The sequence below is a fragment of the Heptranchias perlo genome, chromosome 13 (assembly GCF_035084215.1).
Source record: "Heptranchias perlo isolate sHepPer1 chromosome 13, sHepPer1.hap1, whole genome shotgun sequence".
NCBI lineage: Eukaryota > Metazoa > Chordata > Chondrichthyes > Hexanchiformes > Hexanchidae > Heptranchias > Heptranchias perlo.
In genome coordinates, this window is record NC_090337.1 from 66,936,205 (window position 1) to 66,954,829 (window position 18,625).

At 44.2% G+C, this 18,625-nt stretch overlaps 1 protein-coding gene across 4 annotated transcripts in view; it reads left to right on the forward strand.

Annotated features, from left to right (window-relative positions):
• Positions 1-18,625, forward strand: part of farp2 (FERM, RhoGEF and pleckstrin domain protein 2) — a 237,559-nt gene that overhangs the window by 88,861 nt on the left and 130,073 nt on the right. For all 4 annotated transcript variants that reach the window (XM_067995648.1, XM_067995650.1, XM_067995651.1 and 1 more), the window contains exons 7-10: positions 413-527; positions 6,224-6,371; positions 8,708-8,803; positions 17,032-17,195. In XM_067995648.1, coding sequence (XP_067851749.1) covers positions 413-527; positions 6,224-6,371; positions 8,708-8,803; positions 17,032-17,195 — 523 coding nt within the window. The remainder of the gene's footprint in view (positions 1-412; positions 528-6,223; positions 6,372-8,707; positions 8,804-17,031; positions 17,196-18,625) is intronic.

Here is an 18,625-nt window from a genome sequence, read left to right on the forward strand (position 1 = left end):
CCCCTCAAAAAATTTAATCTTGTTGCCTCGCTTCCATTTAGTAAATTGCAGTATATTTGAAATCGCTCCTTATAACATTCTCCAAGTATCTCCTGCTGTCACAATATGTTATCCTTATCCTGCCCTATAGTGTAATTCACTTGTAGATTATGGAATTTAGTTCAACCTCCATGTGTAACACTCCTTCCCTTTCCAGGCCTGCAGATTTATTTCTGACCCGATACACCTGGAGTTTTTATTCCCACAATTTGCACAGGGCTCTCCCTATTCCTGGGTTATTGGTGGTGATCTCTAATTGCATAACCGTTCTGTGCAAATTCATAAACTTTCCATTATAGCAAGCATGTCCTTCTGTAATTCTGATCGGCGGCTACATCACTCAAACACACCTCATTCATCCTTTTCTTTTTAGCTGAAATCGGGGATTGCGATAAAGATGTGGATCTGGACTACCTTAAGAATAATACACTCTTGCCAAACCAGAAAACGTTGCAGGAAAAGATTATTGAATTCCACCGGCAAAACACGTGAGTATCGCTTGTCTGCTAGCTCTTGTTTTTGTTTACAAACAAAATAAAACCCCAAACCTTGCATTCTTTCTCAATCTAGCACCCATCAGTATGTGTCATTTAATGCAGCAGTTTTGTCCCCCTTACCTCTGCCATAGTGAGCAGGGTTTTCTTCAGTAATGAGCTGTTGCTTCTTCATTCACCCTCAAGTGTGCAACGCATTACAGTTAGTTTATCATCGCTTTCTTCTCAAAGCTTTGCCTCAGTGCGTTGGGCAGGAGCAGTGAAACATGGACCTTTGGAACCAGGCGTGAGGTCTCCTTACATGGGTTAGAACATGTGTTCCTAATTTACTTGGCACTGAAAAGTTGGTGCTGTTCAAAGCTGCTTGTCTGGTACAGTGCACTGCTGTTCAAGGAGCTGGGTGCTTTAGATTGGCTTAAGTAACATTTTGTAAATGGGGGTGAAAGTATTGTAAGTTTGTCTGCAGCATTTTTGAACTGAAGGATCCATTTTCTCAACCACATTGTGATTCGTGTTTTTTTTAGAAAAAAATACTGGAATTGTATAATGTGTGAAGATATAATTATACTGATGAGATCATAGGAACAGGAGTAGGCCATTCAGCCCCTCAAGCCTGTTCTGCCATTCAATGAGATCATGGCTGACCTGTGTCCTAACTCCATTTACCTGCCGTAGCTCCATATCCCTTAATACCCGTGGCTAGCAAAAATCTATCGATCTCAGATTTAAAATTATTAATTGAGCTAGCAGCTACTGCTTTTAGTGGGAGAGAGTTCCACACTTCTACCCCACTTTGCATGAAGATGTGTTTCCTAACTTCTCTCCTGAATGGCCTGGCTCTGATTTTAAGGTTATGTCCCCTTGTCCTAGACTCCACCATCAGTGGAAAAGATTTCTCTCTATCCTATCAGTTCCTTTCAAAATCCTGAAAGCACCAAACAAATCACCCCTGAACCTTCTATATTCCAGGGAATACAAGCCTAGAACTGTACACAGTACCCCAGAACTGTACACAGTACCCCAGAACTGTACACAGTACCCCAGAACTGTACACAGTACCCCAGAACTGTACACAGTACCCCAGAACTGTACACAGTACCCCAGAACTGTACACAGTACCCCAGAACTGTACACAGTACCCCAGAACCAGTCTCACCAGTGCTTTGTATAGCTGTAACAAAACTTCCTCCCCCTTATATTCAAGCCTAGTCTTTCGGATGAGACGTTAAACTGAGGAGCGTCTGCCCTTTCAGGTGGATGTAAAAGATCCCACGACACTATTTTGAAGACGAGCAGGGGAGTTCTCCCCGGTGTCCTGGTCAATATTTATCCCTCAACCAACATCGTTAAAACAAATTATCTGGTCATTATCTCACTGCTGTTTGTGGGACCTTGCTGTGCGCAAATTGGCTGCCGCGTTTCCTATATTACAACAGTGACTACACTTTAAAAGTATTTCATTGGCTGTAAAGTGCTTTGGGACATCCTGAGGTTGTGAAAGGCTCTATAGTTCTTTTTCCATCCTTCCATCCTACATTCCATTAGCTTTTTAATTATTTTTTATACCTGACCAATACATTTTAGTGATCTGTGTCCATGGACTCCTAAATCTCTTTGGTCCTCCACTGTTTCTAGCTTTTCACCATTTAAAAAAAATACTCTGATCTATCCTTTTTTGGTCCAGAATGAATGACCTCACATTTGCCTGTTGAAATCCATCTGCCACAGTTTCGCTGACTCACTTAATCTATCAATGTCTCTTTGTAATTTTATGCTCCCGCCTACGCTACTTACTATGCTACCAGTCTTTGTGTCATTGGCAAACTTGGATATATGGCTTTCTATTGTTATCTAAGTCATTAATAAATATAGCGAATAGTTGAGGTCCCAGTACAGACTTTTGAGGGACACCACTTTTCACTTGCTTTCAATTCGAGTCCATACCCATTATCCATACTCTCTGTCTTCTACCTCCTAACCCATCTCCTAACCAGGCCAATAATTTGCCTTCAATTCTTTAAGCTTTAATTTTAGCTAACGGGCTCTTATGTGGAACCTTATCGAATGCCTTCTGGAAGTTCATATAAACTACATCGATAGGCATTCCCCTGTCAACTGCTTTAGTTACTTCCTCAAAAAATGCAATTAGGTTTGTTAGACAAGACCTAACCGATACAAATCCATGTTGGCGCTCTCTAATCAGCTCAAATTTCTCTAAGTGCTCAGTCACTTTGTCCTTAATTATAGATTCCAATAACTTCCCAAAACAGATATTAGACTAACAGGTCTATCATTCCTTCATTCCTCTCTCTCACCTTTCTTACATAATGGAGTTACATTTGCAATTTTCCAATCAAAAGGGTCAATTCCTGAATCGAGAGAGCTTTGGAAGATTACGGCTAAAGCATCTGCAATTTCCTCACCTTCCTTTAAAGCCTTGAGAAACCATCAGGTCCTGGGGATTTGTCAGTCTTCAGTGCCATTATTTTTTCTAATACTGCTTTCTTGCTTACGTTAACGTTAGTGAGTTTCATTCCTTGACTCATTAGTTTCCCTGGAATGTCAGCTATATTATCCTCTTCCTTTGCTGTGAAGACTGACACACAGTAATTATTCAACAATTCTGCCATTTCCTTATTTTTATTTGCAATGTTACCCGTATTTGTTTTTAAAGGGCCCACATTACCCTTGACTACCCTTTTTCTTCTAATATAATTGTGAAAACTTTTTGTGTTAATCTTGATATCACTCGCAGGTTTCTTCATATTCCCTTTTTGCAGCTCTTACTATTTTTTTTGTCTTCCTTTGCTGTTCTTTATCTCTCTCCCAGTCTCCTGGATCTACACTATTCTTTGCACTTTTGTATGTTCTTTCCTTTAGCTTTATATTATCTCACATCTCTTTTGTCGACCATGGCTGTTTTATTGGTAAGTAGAGCTCTTGCCCCTTAGGGGTATATACTGGTCCTGTATTGAGCTAAATTTTATTTTGAATACCTCCCCCTGTTCATCTGTAGTTTTACCCGATATAGTTTTCACTAGTTTGCTGTCATCAGTCTGTCTCATCCCGTTAGAGTTAACCGTACCAAAATCTAGAATCTTAGTAACTGTGTTAAGTTTCTCCTTTTCAATCCTAACATTGAATTTGATCATATTATGATCGCTGTTAGATAAGTGTTCCCTTACTGTTAGATTATCAATTAAGTTTGGCTCATTACTAAATCTAGTATGGCCTGCCCCTCTTGTTGGTTCTAGAACATATTGCCCCAGAAAACTCTCTTGACTGCGCTCAAGAAATTCACTACCTTTCTGACTTGAGCTACTCTGCTCTTCCCAGTCTATATGAAAATTAAAGTCTCCCATTAAAACAACTCTGCTTTTGTTATAAGCTTCTCTAATCTCTGAAATAATACATTATGCCTCTTCCTTGCTGTTTTCAAGAGGCCTGTAAACAACTCCCAATACAGTTTTTAGTCCTCTCTCATTCCTCAATTCTAACCGTAGAGTCTCCGCTGATTGCTTTCTCTTTCTTATATCCTCTCTTACTAATGTTGTAATTGTATCTTTAATCAAGAAGGCTACCCCTCCTCCTCTTCCAGTTTCCCTATCCTTTCCAAAGACCTTATAACCTGGAATATTTAACTCCCAATCATGACCAGCTTGCAGCCATAACTCAGTAATGGCCACCATGTCATACCCTCTAAGCTGTAATTGAGCCTCAATTTATTTCTTATGCTCCAATTCTTTTGAGGAAGTAAATCTTGCTAGCGCTCAAAAGAAACCTGTTCATTATGAAATTGTTGGGATTCGACCAACAAGTGAATCCTGATCCTGCTCCTAATCACATTCAGTGCGGCTCTGCTGTGCCATCTGAGCCTTGCAATTCCTGTTGTATAATCCCAGTATTTGGATGGGATGATGCCTTTAGAAAAGATCCCAATGCACTATTTCAAGTTCTTTCTATAACCCCTGAACTGTTGCGTGATATGTATCAATAACATTCGCATTTTATATAGCTCCTGTATTTTCTAAGAATCAATTATTCCTCAAATTTGCAAAAATATTGTTGCAATCGGTAATCCTTCAGTGTGGATCCATAGAGCGTTGGTGGTTCTGGGCCTTAATATCTGCACAGTCGGGGAAGAGACAATAAACTGAATGAAACCAGTTCCCCAACATCTTTATAGGATGTACAGGGAGAAAAGTAGAGTTCTTAGAATCAATTGCAAGCTGAACTCTAACTTCTGGGCTGAAATGGCAGTTACAAACCAAATATCACTGTCATGGTTTATATTCTGTCTGCTGTCTGGATTACTCCCTATGATTCATTATCAGGTATTTCTGTTTTTCTGAAAATAAACCACAGACTAAACTTTTAAAAAGCATAAGATCAATTTGTTCAGCGAGCTGTATCTTTGCTTCTAAGTAACACATATACACAAGTACCTGTGTAAACAGCAGCTTCTAAGCCAAGGTTTACACTATTTGGTTATATGAAAACCTGCTCTGTACGGGTTGGAGAATTTGGAGTTGGACAAGATTTTTCTTAAATTCGGTATCTACTATTGTCTTGTGATTAAATGTCCCTCAAGTGTTGGACTGATGCAGTAGTGCCTATTAACAGGAAAAACATGGGCCACACAATTATTTAAATATTTGCAGTGGACATTCATTTCTGTCTGATGTGATTTGTGCACATGCTGTTGAATTCATTCCAAAGTCCAGCTCCAATTGGCAAGAAGATTGCAACTTGGTGCTGTAACTGTAGACGATGTAGGACTTGAATTCCTCCCTGCTGCAAAAACTTCAAAGGAATGGGTCTCTGTAGAGATGGAGATTCAGAAGGTGCAGTATATATCTGTGGCTAAGAGCAAAGTTGCATTGATAGAGTCCTGTGCCCTCCTGGCTGACAAGTGGTGACGTGCCATTGGGAAATCTAGAGGAAGGTGGAGAGAAAAAGGAAATGCTTTTAAAAACAAAACCGATCTTTGTCTCATATTGACAGGTGAGGTGAAGGATCAAAACTTGCCTGGACACTGAAGTCCTCCTTGATGCAAGTTCTGGAACCCTGCTGCAGTGGAGCATGTCACTGGAAGTGGGGAGGAGGGGTTGGGCAGTGTGTTTTCTGAAGATACTATCGATATGACTGATGATCGGAACGCTGTTGGTGTGTTACTTTATACCTGAATCACTAGCTGGGGGCTTGTTACACTGTTAGCCACCTCTGTAGTGATTTTGGAACCTGCACTCTGATACCACAAACTGGGAGTTGGGCAACATTATGGACATTGCCTACGAGAGGCAGAACTTCTTAAAGGGATAGAGTCTGCTGTGGGGGACATCTCAACACCTTCCTGCAACATGATGGCTGAGGTTGGTAGAGTGGGAGGTTGAACCTATATCCACCACCCTGTGAAGCTCTGATCTGTCTTTTTTAACACAAAAATCCTCAAGTTTAAAAAAAAAACTCCTCAAATGCAAAGCTTATCAAACAGATGAGCTGCTTATTGCTGGATCCCTGGGCTACTGATTGTTCTGACCATGTTTTGATGGCCCCGAGGTCTGCATGATTTGCATTTACAAGTGGGAACTGTGGAAGTTTGCAGAGGACAGTTACTGAAAGGCTATGTACAAGTGCAGCAAATAACCCCCAGCTATATTCTTAGTAACAGTGTTCTGTATGCGTTCCAGAGGCCAAACTCCAGCTGAGTCAGATTTCCAGGTACTGGAGATAGCACGGAAGCTCGAGATGTACGGAATTCGGTTTCACCCAGCCTCTGACAGGGAAGGGACAAAAATCAATCTGGCTGTCGCCCACATGGGAGTGCTGGTGTTTCAGGTAGACTTATGAGCTTTAAATTACTGATTTTCACAGTCCATACAGTGAGACATGGCAGATACAAGGGTGTGGGATCAGAGGAGACTGTCTGCTTCCCGCAGCTGCCATTTTGCTGTGAACAAAACAAAGGTCCTGGGAGAAAATGTGAACTGTAACAGCCTTTACACTCTCCTGTTCAAACACTTCAATTGATTCTGCATTTATGGACTTCTGAGGCAGTGCCTTCCACACACACTCAGTCCTTTGTGCGAAGAAAATGTTTTGGTTTCCATTTTTAGCTGGATTATTTCTAATTTTAAGTCTCCTTGTTCTGCAGCCCCTACTAACGGGAAAAATCACTCCCCAAGTACCTATCCACTCCCTTCATTATTTTAAACACCTCAGTCAGATCATGGCTTAACCTTGACATCTCTTGTGAATGTAACCCAAGGTCATAACTAAACCCCTTCATCTTTGGTGAATTGTCGCTCTGCTGCCTCTTTATTGTAAGGTGGAGGGCCCCTAAAACAGGTCTGCCCAGTGCTCTGTATAATTGCAGTTATAGTTTTGTGCTTTTATATTCTATACCTCTTGTGATGTAACTCAGCGTCCCATTAGCCTTTTTGACTGCTTTTGGCTGCAAACTACATTTTAATGATTTGTGCACCTTGACCCCTAAATCTCTCTGTTCATCTACTCTTTCCCCCCCCCCCCCCCACCATCTCCAGTGCTTCCCCATTTAGATTGGTTTCTCAGTTGTCTTTACTTGCATCCAAATTGTATTACCTCTCACTTTGTTGAGCTGCATTTGATGAGGCTCCACAACATCACCAGATAAAATGAAAGTATACAGAATTGGAGGTCACGTGATGAATTGGAAATGTCCTGGGAGACATTCTCAAATTGGAAGTAAGTGACAGGAGTAAGTCCCATCTGCCATTGCTCCACTCACTCTTAATTTTTTCCAATCTTTCTGCTCTCCTCTTCACAATTCACTATTACCTCCTAGCTTGGTGTCATCTGCAAACTTGGATATATTTAATCAAGGTCATTTACATTAGTGATAAGCTGGGGCCTCGGCACGTATCGCTGGGGGCCATTATCTGTCACTTAATTCCAATTTGAGAATATCTCCCAGGATGTTTCCAATTCATGAAGTTGCCTCCAATTCTGTACACTTTAATTTTATTTGGTGATCATGAGGAGCCTCATCAAATGCATTTTGAAAGTCCATGTATATGGCATCCATTATCTTGCTCTACTTATCACTTCCGTGCCTGTACTAAAGAGCTCCATTTGGTTAATTAGATACAAACCTGTGCTTACGCTCCCTAAATCAGTTTATTTTCCAAGTGCTCATTTCTTCTGTCCCCCTGATAGATTCTAACAGTTTTCCCACTACTGACCTTGCCCCGTTGTCCTGTAGTTTGTTAGTTAGTTTGCTTCTTCCTCTCTTTTTGAATAATGCTGGAATATTGCTGCCGTCCAATCTTTTGTTTTTATCCCTGTATCCAGCAAGTTTTAGAAGATAATAGCTAATGCACCCCAAATTTCCGCACATATTCCTTTTAATGTCTTTAGATGGAGTCCATCTAAGCCTGGAATCTGTGCCTGACTTCAGTCTCATTACTTTATCCATTGCAGTTTCTCTGTTTACACTAGTCACTGAGAGTTTGTCTTTCGTTAATCTCTAGTCTTTCCTGTATCTCCTCGGGTATCCTGCACCATACTTTTACTGAACACCAAAACAAAATATTAGTTTAGCACTTCTGCCATTTCCCCTAACATTGTCGCTTGTAAATCTGCTCCTAATGGGCTCACCTCCTCCTGTGCCTCTTTTACCTGATGTCTGTATAAAAACGTTTGGTACTTTCCTTAGCACTAGCTGCAAGTTTTTTCATAATCCTTTTTTGTCTTCCTTAAATAATTTTCTTAGTCTCCTTTCACTGTTTTGTCTAATGTAAGCCCTAAGAGCTCTTATACTATGGTTGCATCATTCTAGAAATAACTCTTTGCCTTTCAAGGGTATATACTTGTTTTGCAATCCCTTGAATAAATTCCACTTTTGGTCTGTAGATATACTAGTTAGCAACTTCTCCCAGTTAATTCCTCTCTCAGTAGGGAAGCAGGAGTCACCCAGAGTGTTGTGAACTGCCTTAAAGAGCAGCATTGGTTTCTTGATAACCCTGCCCTGTCTTGCTAGGCCCTTTGCTTAGTAATCAGTATGTGCCATTGGAACTGTTTGCATAAGGAGCTCTCGAGCGCCTGCTGCTGGAAGCTACACAGCTAAATCAGACCACAGGCTTATGGATCTAAACTCGTAACATTTTTACTCTTTCTTCCCCTCCCCCTTACAGGGCAATACAAAAATTAACACCTTCAACTGGGCGAAGATCCGGAAACTTAGCTTCAAGAGGAAAAGATTTCTGATCAAGCTCCACCCAGAAGTCCAAGTATGTTTTGAGGCTTTGGAAAGAGTTCATTGTTTGCTACTCGCTGTTTTTGTATCTATAAGATTCAAAACTCCTATTAGACCTGCTAAAGCGTTCAGTCGTGTGCATTGGAGAAAGTGGTGGGAGAGTTAAAAGAAATGAGCGAAAGCTTAATCAAAAAGATGTTTTTGAAAAGTTTTTTTTAAAAGCTGGAGAGAGAAGTAGAGAGGAATTAGAGGGAGTTTGAGTATGTGGCAGAGGTTGCTGAAGGCTGTGCCGCCAATAGTGGGACAAAGAAAGAAAGACTTGCATTTCTATGGAGCCTTTCATGACCTCAGGACGTCCCAAAGTGCTTTACAGCCAATTAAGTACTTTTGAAGTGTAATCACTGTTGTAATGTAGGAAATGCAACAGCCCACTTGCGCACAGCAAGGCCCCATAAACAGTAATGAAATAAATGACCAGTACTTTATGCAGTGAGTTGTTATGACCTGGAGTGCATTGCCTGAAAGCGCGGAGGAAGCAGATTCAATAGTAACTTTCAAAAGGCAATTGGATAAATACTTGAAGGGAAAAAATTTACAGGGCTATGGGGAAAGAGCAGGGGAACGGGATTAATTGGATAGCTTTTTCAAAAAGCACGCACGATGGGCCGAATGGCTTCCTCCTGTGCCGTACCTACTATGATACTTGCTAAGTTCAAAGTATAGTGTTATAGCAAGAGCTTAAATCGGGAGCCAAGACGCAACTACTTTGCTAATAGGGTTACCACAAAGTCCACGTCACCATTATGGTTGCTCTCAGTCCAGCTTAATTTTCTCAGATAATGGAATTTTTTTTTCGTTCTAGGGATGTGGGCGTCGCTGGCGAGGCCGCCATTTATTGCCCATCCCTAATTGCCCTTGAGAAGGTGGTGGTGAGCCGCCGCCTTGAACCGCTGCAGTCTGTGTGGTGAAGGTTCTCCCACAGTGCTGTTAGGAAGGGAGTTCCAGGATTTTGACCCAGCGACGATGAAGGAACGGCAATATATTTCCAAGTCAGGATGGTGTGTGACTTGGAGGGGAACGTGCAGGTGGTGGTGTTCCCATGTACCTGCTGCTCTTGTCCTTCCAGGTGGTAGAGGTCGCGGGTTTGGGAGGTGCTGTCGAAGAAGCCTTGGCGAGTTACTGCAGTGCATCCTGTGGATGGTACACACTGCAGCCACAGTGCACCGGTGGTGAAGGGAGTGAATGTTTAGGGTGGTGGATGGGGTGCCAATCAAGCGGGCTGCTTTGTCCTGGATGGTGTCGAGCTTCTTGAGTGTTGTTGGAGCTGCACTCATCCAGGCAAGTGGAGAGTATTCCATCACACTCCTGACTTGTGCCTTGTAGATGGTGGAAAGGCTTTGGGGAGTCAGGAGGTGAGTCACTTGCCGCAGAATACCCAGCCTCTGACCTGCTCTTGTAGCCACAGTATTTATATGGCTGGTCCAGTTAAGTTTCTGGTCAATGGTGACCCCCAGGATGTTGATGGTGGGGGATTCGGCAATGATAATACCGTTGAATGTCAAGGGGAGATGGTTAGACTCTCTCTTGTTGGAGATGGTCATTGCCTGGCACTTGTCTGGCGTGAATGTTACTTGCCACTTATCAGCCCAAGCCTGGATGTTGTCCAGGTCTTGCTGCATGCGGGCTCGGACTGCTTCATTATCTGAGGGGTTGCGAATGGAACTGAACACTGTGCAATCATCAGCGAACATCCCCATTTCTGACCTTATGATGGAGGGAAGGTCATTGATGAAGCAGCTGAAGATGGTTGGGCCTAGGGCACTGCCCTGAGGAACTCCTGCAGCAATGTCGTGGGGCTGAGAATATATTTAAGTCTACTTGAAAGTGCATCAGGTAAAGTGTCAAAAGTCAAAATTTTCTGGGGGTGGAGGGAATGTCTGGAAAGTAAATCCCATTTATACTTCCAGAATTCCATCTGCACCACTAGCCGTTATTATGACCTGGAGTGCATTGCCTGAAAGCGCGGAGGAAGCAGATTCAATAGTAACTTTCAAAAGGCAATTGGATAAATACTTGAAGGGAAAAAATTTACAGGGCTATGGGGAAAGAGCAGGGGAACGGGATTAATTGGATAGCTTTTTCAAAAAGCACGCACGATGGGCCGAATGGCTTCCTCCTGTGCCGTACCTACTATGATACTTGCTAAGTTCAAAGTATAGTGTTATAGCAAGAGCTTAAATCGGGAGCCAAGACGCAACTACTTTGCTAATAGGGTTACCACAAAGTCCACGTCACCATTATGGTTGCTCTCAGTCCAGCTTAATTTTCTCAGATAATGGAATTTTTTTTTCGTTCTAGGGATGTGGGCGTCGCTGGCGAGGCCGCCATTTATTGCCCATCCCTAATTGCCCTTGAGAAGGTGGTGGTGAGCCGCCGCCTTGAACCGCTGCAGTCTGTGTGGTGAAGGTTCTCCCACAGTGCTGTTAGGAAGGGAGTTCCAGGATTTTGACCCAGCGACGATGAAGGAACGGCAATATATTTCCAAGTCAGGATGGTGTGTGACTTGGAGGGGAACGTGCAGGTGGTGGTGTTCCCATGTACCTGCTGCTCTTGTCCTTCCAGGTGGTAGAGGTCGCGGGTTTGGGAGGTGCTGTCGAAGAAGCCTTGGCGAGTTACTGCAGTGCATCCTGTGGATGGTACACACTGCAGCCACAGTGCACCGGTGGTGAAGGGAGTGAATGTTTAGGGTGGTGGATGGGGTGCCAATCAAGCGGGCTGCTTTGTCCTGGATGGTGTCGAGCTTCTTGAGTGTTGTTGGAGCTGCACTCATCCAGGCAAGTGGAGAGTATTCCATCACACTCCTGACTTGTGCCTTGTAGATGGTGGAAAGGCTTTGGGGAGTCAGGAGGTGAGTCACTTGCCGCAGAATACCCAGCCTCTGACCTGCTCTTGTAGCCACAGTATTTATATGGCTGGTCCAGTTAAGTTTCTGGTCAATGGTGACCCCCAGGATGTTGATGGTGGGGGATTCGGCAATGATAATACCGTTGAATGTCAAGGGGAGATGGTTAGACTCTCTCTTGTTGGAGATGGTCATTGCCTGGCACTTGTCTGGCGTGAATGTTACTTGCCACTTATCAGCCCAAGCCTGGATGTTGTCCAGGTCTTGCTGCATGCGGGCTCGGACTGCTTCATTATCTGAGGGGTTGCGAATGGAACTGAACACTGTGCAATCATCAGCGAACATCCCCATTTCTGACCTTATGATGGAGGGAAGGTCATTGATGAAGCAGCTGAAGATGGTTGGGCCTAGGGCACTGCCCTGAGGAACTCCTGCAGCAATGTCGTGGGGCTGAGAATATATTTAAGTCTACTTGAAAGTGCATCAGGTAAAGTGTCAAAAGTCAAAATTTTCTGGGGGTGGAGGGAATGTCTGGAAAGTAAATCCCATTTATACTTCCAGAATTCCATCTGCACCACTAGCCGTTTCCTATCTATCTACGGCTGGCTGCAGCTCTTGCGCAGTTTCTGAACCTAGATACTAATATAAGGATGTGTTGGGTGCTTGATCTCCCTGTACTGCCAACTGTATCACTGTTTAATAGAACACCAACGCCAAAAGGTAGGCAGTCACTACCCTGCCCTGGAATCAATACAAAAATAGTGACTGGTTTGGAGGCCAACTACTATAAGGCAAAGATTTACAGATTCGTGTCTAGATAATTAAAGATTATGCGGGATAGGGATATCACTTGTCTTGTTTTTTGGGGGTGACTGCCCGGCAATTGTGATATTTGTAAAACGGACAGCTAGAAGAGTTGGTTTCCTGTACCCCTCCTCCTCACTTCGACCTTTAAGAGCCTCCTTATAACTCAACCTTTTGACCAAGCTTTTGGTCACCCCACCTAATCTCCACCTCTTTGGCTCATTTCCCTCATGCCTCTGAAGTGCCTAGGGATGTTTTTCTACATCAAAGGTGCTATATGTGCAAGATGTAATTGTCTCAGTCAGGGTAGCCATGATGTGGAGATGCCGGTGATGGACTGGGGTTGACAAATGTAAGGAATCTTACAACACCAGGTTATAGTCCAACAGTTTTATTTGAAAATCACAAGCTTTCGGAGGCTTTCTCCTTCGTCAGGTGAGTGTCGAGATTCATTGAAAATTACCGCATATATAGTCACAGAACAATGCCTGGTGATTACAGATAATCTTTCCAACTGCCTGTTATCAAGGCCATCAAATTAATTGAATAGTCTTCAGACAGAGAAACCTTAGATATCCCAGACAACTGAATATACAAACGGCCAGAACCAAAGAAAGAGAGGGAGAGAGAGAGAGAAACATCCGAAAGGAAACATCCGCTTCATCCTGGATCACAATGTCTTCACCTTCGACAACCAGTTTTTTACCCAAACACACGGAACAGCCATGGGGACCAAATTCGCACCCCAATACGCCAACATTTTCATGCACAAGTTCGAGCACGACTTCTTCACTGCACAGGACCTCCAACCAACGCTATACACCAGATACATCGACGACATTTTCTTCCTATGGACCCACGGCGAAGAATCACTGAAGAGACTACACAATAACATCAACAAGTTCCATCCCACCATCAAGCTCACCATGGACTACTCCTCAGAATCGGTTTCATTCTTGGACACTCGAATCTCCATCAAAGACGGGCACCTCAGCACCTCACTCTACCGCAAGCCCACGGACAACCGCACGATGCTCCACTTTTCCAGCTTCCACCCTAACCACGTCAAAGAGGCCATCCCCTATGGACAGACCCCGCGAATACACAGGATCTGCTCAGACGAGGAGGAACGCGATGGACACCTACAGACGCTGAAAGACGCCCTCGTAAGAACGGGATATGACGCTCGACTCGTCAATCGACAGTTCCGACGGGCCACAGCAAAAAATCGCATAGACCTCCTCAGAAGACAAACACGGGACGCAACCAACGGAGTACCCTTCATCGTCCAGTACTTCCCCGGAGCGGAGAAACTGCGCCATGTTCTCCGCAGCCTTCAACATGTCATCGATGACGACGAACACCTCGCTAAGGCCATCCCCACGCCTCCACTACTCTCCTTCAAACAGCCACCCAACCTCAAACAGACCATCGTTCGCAGCAAATTACCCAGCTTTCAGGAGAACAGCGTCCACGACACCACACAACCCTGCCACGGCAACCTCTGCAAGACATGCCAGATCATCGACACAGATACCACCATCACACGAGAGGACACCACCCACCAGGTACATGGTTCATACTCCTGTGACTTGGCCAACGTTGTCTACCTCATAATTTGCAGGAAAGGATGCCCCGGAGCATGGTACATTGGCGAGACCATGCAGACACTGCGACAACGGATGAACGGACACCGCGCAACAATCGCCAGACAGGAGGGTTCCCTCCCAGTCGGAGAACACTTCAGCAGTCAAGGACATTCAGCCACCGATCTTCGGGTAAGCGTTCTCCAAGGCGGCCTTCGAGACTCAAGACACCGCAAAATCGTTGAGCAGAAATTGATAGCCAAGTTCCGCACCCATGAGGACGGCCTCAACCGGGATCTTGGATTCATGTCGCGCTACACGTAACCCCACCAGGGGAAAAAAAAGTTATCTGTTTTTATACAACTGGTCATTCTATCTCTTTCTCTTCCTTTCGGATGTTTCTCTCTCTCTCCCTCTTTTTCTTTGGTTCTGGCCGTTTGTATATTCAGTTGTCTGGGGTATCTAAGGTTTCTCTGTCTGAACACTATTCAATTAATTTGATGGCCTTGACAACGGGCAGTTGGAAAGATTATCTGTAATCACCAGGCATTGTTCTGTGACTATATATGCGGTAATTTTCAATGAATCTCGACACTCACCTGACGAAGGAGAAAGCCTCCGAAAGCTTGTGATTTTCAAAGAAAACTGTTGGACTATAGCCTGGTGTTGTAAGATTCCTTACATCAGTCAGGGTAGTGGGAGAGATACGACAAATGACCTCATCGCACCTGTAATAGTCTCCACTCCCGCTTTTGATTACTATCCGACAACGATTGAAGCATGTATCTGGAAGCCGGCTAAAGACGCCATCAGGCTGTGATACCCTCATGGTCCAATAGCCTGCCGATACTCCCTGTCCAGGCTCATGCCTTGTGTGAATGATGACCACCTGGGTGTGACACAAGAGTGGCAAGGAGTGGGAGGGGAGAAAAAGATGGGGACCAAAAACTCTAGTATAGTTCTAAAGAATTAAAAAAAAAATGGCTGTGCATACATGGAACAGCCAATCAACCGTATGCCAAGCCACTTGTTCATGTATGTGCAAACCCAAAACACTCCTATTTTGCTTCATGTGACCAGGTGAAGATTTTGTACATGTGTGTTTGGGCACTGCTTCATGCATATTGTCAGCCCTGTGAATATAGATGTACTACACATTTCCAGCAAACAGGGAGAAACTGTTCAGATTCCTGCTTCAGTATTTGGGCAATTCATTAGGTTTATTGTCAGACAAGTTTGTTAACTGAAACGTAGAATAACTTTCCTATGACTTCATATCCTAGCTTTAACTGCATTCAGGGTCCAATGTTCAAACTAAGTTTATTTTAGTGGTAGGGTACACATACTCTATATTAGCCCTCTGCGTCAGTCTTGGCTCAATGGTAGCACTCTCGCCTCTGAGTCAGGAGGTTGTGGGTTCAAGCCTCACTCCAGAGACTTGAGCACATAATCTGGACTGATACTCCGTTGTAGTAATGAGCAAGTGTTGCATTGTCTTTCGGATGAGACATTAAACCGAGGCCCCGTCTGCCCTCTCAAGTGGACATAAAAGATCCCATGTCTCTATTGGAAGAAGAGTATGGGAGAAATATTTATCCCTCAACCAACATCACTAAAACAGATTATCTGGTCATTATTACATTCCTGTTTGTGGGACCTTGCTGTGTGCAAATTGTCTGCTGCGTTTCCTTACATTACAACAGTGACTACACTTCAAAAGTACTTAATTGGCTGTAAAGCACTTTGGGTTGTCCTAAGGTCGTGAAAGGCGCTATAGAAATGCAAGTTCTTTCTTAACCATCCGATCGTAACTAGAGCATTTCCAGCATTGGCTTTTCTTCCTGTCCTTGCACCATTTACTCTGGAGGATCACAAAGATCTATCCTTGGCTCCCTCTACTTCCTCATCTACATGTTGCTCCTTGGCAACATCGTCTGCAGAGCTGGAGTCAGTTTTCATGTGTATCCTGACGACACCCAGCTCTATCTCTTCACCACCTCACTTGATCCTTTATGTTGTCAGACTGCTTGCCTGACATCTAATCATGGATGAGCTGTAAGTTTACATAGAATTTATAGCACAGAAACAGACCATTCGGCCCAACTGGTCTGTGTCGATGTTTACGCTCCACACAAGCCTCCAGCTAAACATTTAGAAGACCGAAGGCATTGTTTTAGCTCTGCCTCAAACTCCTTAACCCAGCTATCGATTTTGTCTGCTCCCCACCCACTGTCTTGGGTTGAACCAGGCTGTTCACAACCACTGCGTTGAGTTTCCAACCCCATGTCCTACATCACAAAGACGATCTCCTTACATCTCCATAACTTCACCTGTCTCCACCCCTGCCTCAGCTGAAACTCTCAGCAATGCCTTTGTCACCTCCAGATTTGACTATTTTAATGATCTCCTGGCCGGCCTTCCGCCCTCTGTAAACTTCTGCTTATCCAAAACTCTGCTGATCGTATCCTAACTTGCACCAAGTCTTGCCCACTCATCGCCCCTGTGCTTGCTGGCCTCCACTGATTCCTAGTACCCCTAACGCCTCACATTTAAAATTCTCGTCCTTATATTTAAGTCCCTTCTTGGCCTCGATCCTCCCTGTCTCTGTAACCCTCAACAACCCCTTTCCCCCTAAACTCACCATTCCTCTGACTGGTCTCTTGTGTTTCTCCTCTCGCCTTGCTCCACTATTGGCTGCTGTGCTTTCAGCTCCACGCCCTAGAATTCCCTCTCTAAACTTCCACCTCCCTCGCCTCCTTTCGGGCTCTTCTTAAAACCCACCTCTTTGACCAAGCTTTTGGTCACCAGCCCCTAATATCTCCTCCTTTGTCTTGCTGTCCATTTTTTTCCTTGTGCCTCTGTGATATGCCTTGGGATGTGTTTACTGTGTTAAAAACGCTACATGAATGCAAGTTGTAGTTGTTTTTGAGAGACAATTGTTAGACCAGTGACATAGTGCTCTGATTACAGGATTCATACCAGGATACGTTGGAGTTTCTGCTGGCTGATCGTGACCTGTGTAAGATCTTCTGGAAGAACTGTGTCGAGTACCACACCTTTTTCAGACTCATGGACCAACCCAAACCAAAAGCCAAGCCAGTTTTATTCAGCAGGGGCTCCTCCTTCAGATACAGGTAGATGTTAACCACTTTTTCGTTATCAGAACTCCTTTGACAGATCAGTTGTAAGTAATTGTTTAACATCTCAGTGCCTATTTAGAGTATTTGCGTTTGTTGTGTAGCTGGTTTGCACAAATTACTGAGCCTGGTGGGATGTAGCTGAATTCTCTACATACGATTTAAATGAGCAAGTTGTTGATGAGCTCTGTGCGGGATTCCTGTCTGTAAAACACAAGATTAATTCAATTTTCTGTCACGCTTAATTTTAACAAGTATAAAGAAACAGGCAATCATAAGCCACATACCCTCTGGTAAATACTGGAGCCGCAGTGTCTGTAGCCTCTTAATTGACTTTCCCACAGACAAAACCATTATTCTGACCTCTAGTCAGAATACCAATTAACCTTTGAATGAACTTGCCCTGTATTTATACAACTTTGTAGTCTTTAAGGGGCACATACCAACCCTTTATAGCAGAATAGTACATTATTTTCACATGGTATAATGTTCCTTTCCTTCGAATGCACCACATTCTCATTCCCGACTGCAGGAATCATCGATTCCATTCCCGACTGCAGGAATCATCTATTCCCTTGCCGCGTGCAAGGATCCGTCGCGAAGCAACAAGTTCTTTGGGGACGAGCGGGAGGAGGAGAAGTGGATGGTACAGTGGGTTATATGCTATCCTCTTGCCTTAGGCACCTGGGTTTAAATCCCAAACTGAGGGCTGGGTGTAAGGCTGTAAATGAATTTGGCCAAACCGACCAGAGGTGACGGTACAGTGATATACAGTCAGGAGGGTGTGGCCCTGGGAGTCCTCAACATTGACTCTGGACCCCAGGCATCAGGTCAAACATGGGCAAGGAAACCTCCTACTGATTACCACTTACTGCCCTCCCTCAGCTGATGAATCAGTTCTCCTCCATGTTGAACACCACTTGGAGGAAGCCCTGAGGGTAGCAAGGGCACAGAATGTACTCTGGGTGGGGGACTTTGATGTCCATCCCTAAGAGTGGATTGGTAGCACCACTACTGACTGAGCTGGCCGAGCCCTGAAGGACATAGCTGCCAGACTGGGCCTGCGTCAGGTGATGAGAGAACCAACACGAGGGAAAATCTTACTTGACCTCGTCCTCACCAATCTACCTGTCGCAGATGCATCTGTCCATGACAGTATTGGTAGGAGTGACCACCGCACAGTCCTCGTGGAGATGAAGTCCTATCTTCGCACTGAGGACACCATCCAACGTGTTGTGTGGCACTACCACCGTGCTAAATGGGATAGATTCAGAACAGATCTAGCAGCTCAAAACTGGGCATCCATGAGGCGCTGTGGGCCATCATCAGCAGCAGAATTGTATTCCAGCACAATTTGTAACCTCATGGCCCGGCATATTCCTCACTACCATTGCCAACAAGCCAGGGGATCAACCCTGGTTCAATGA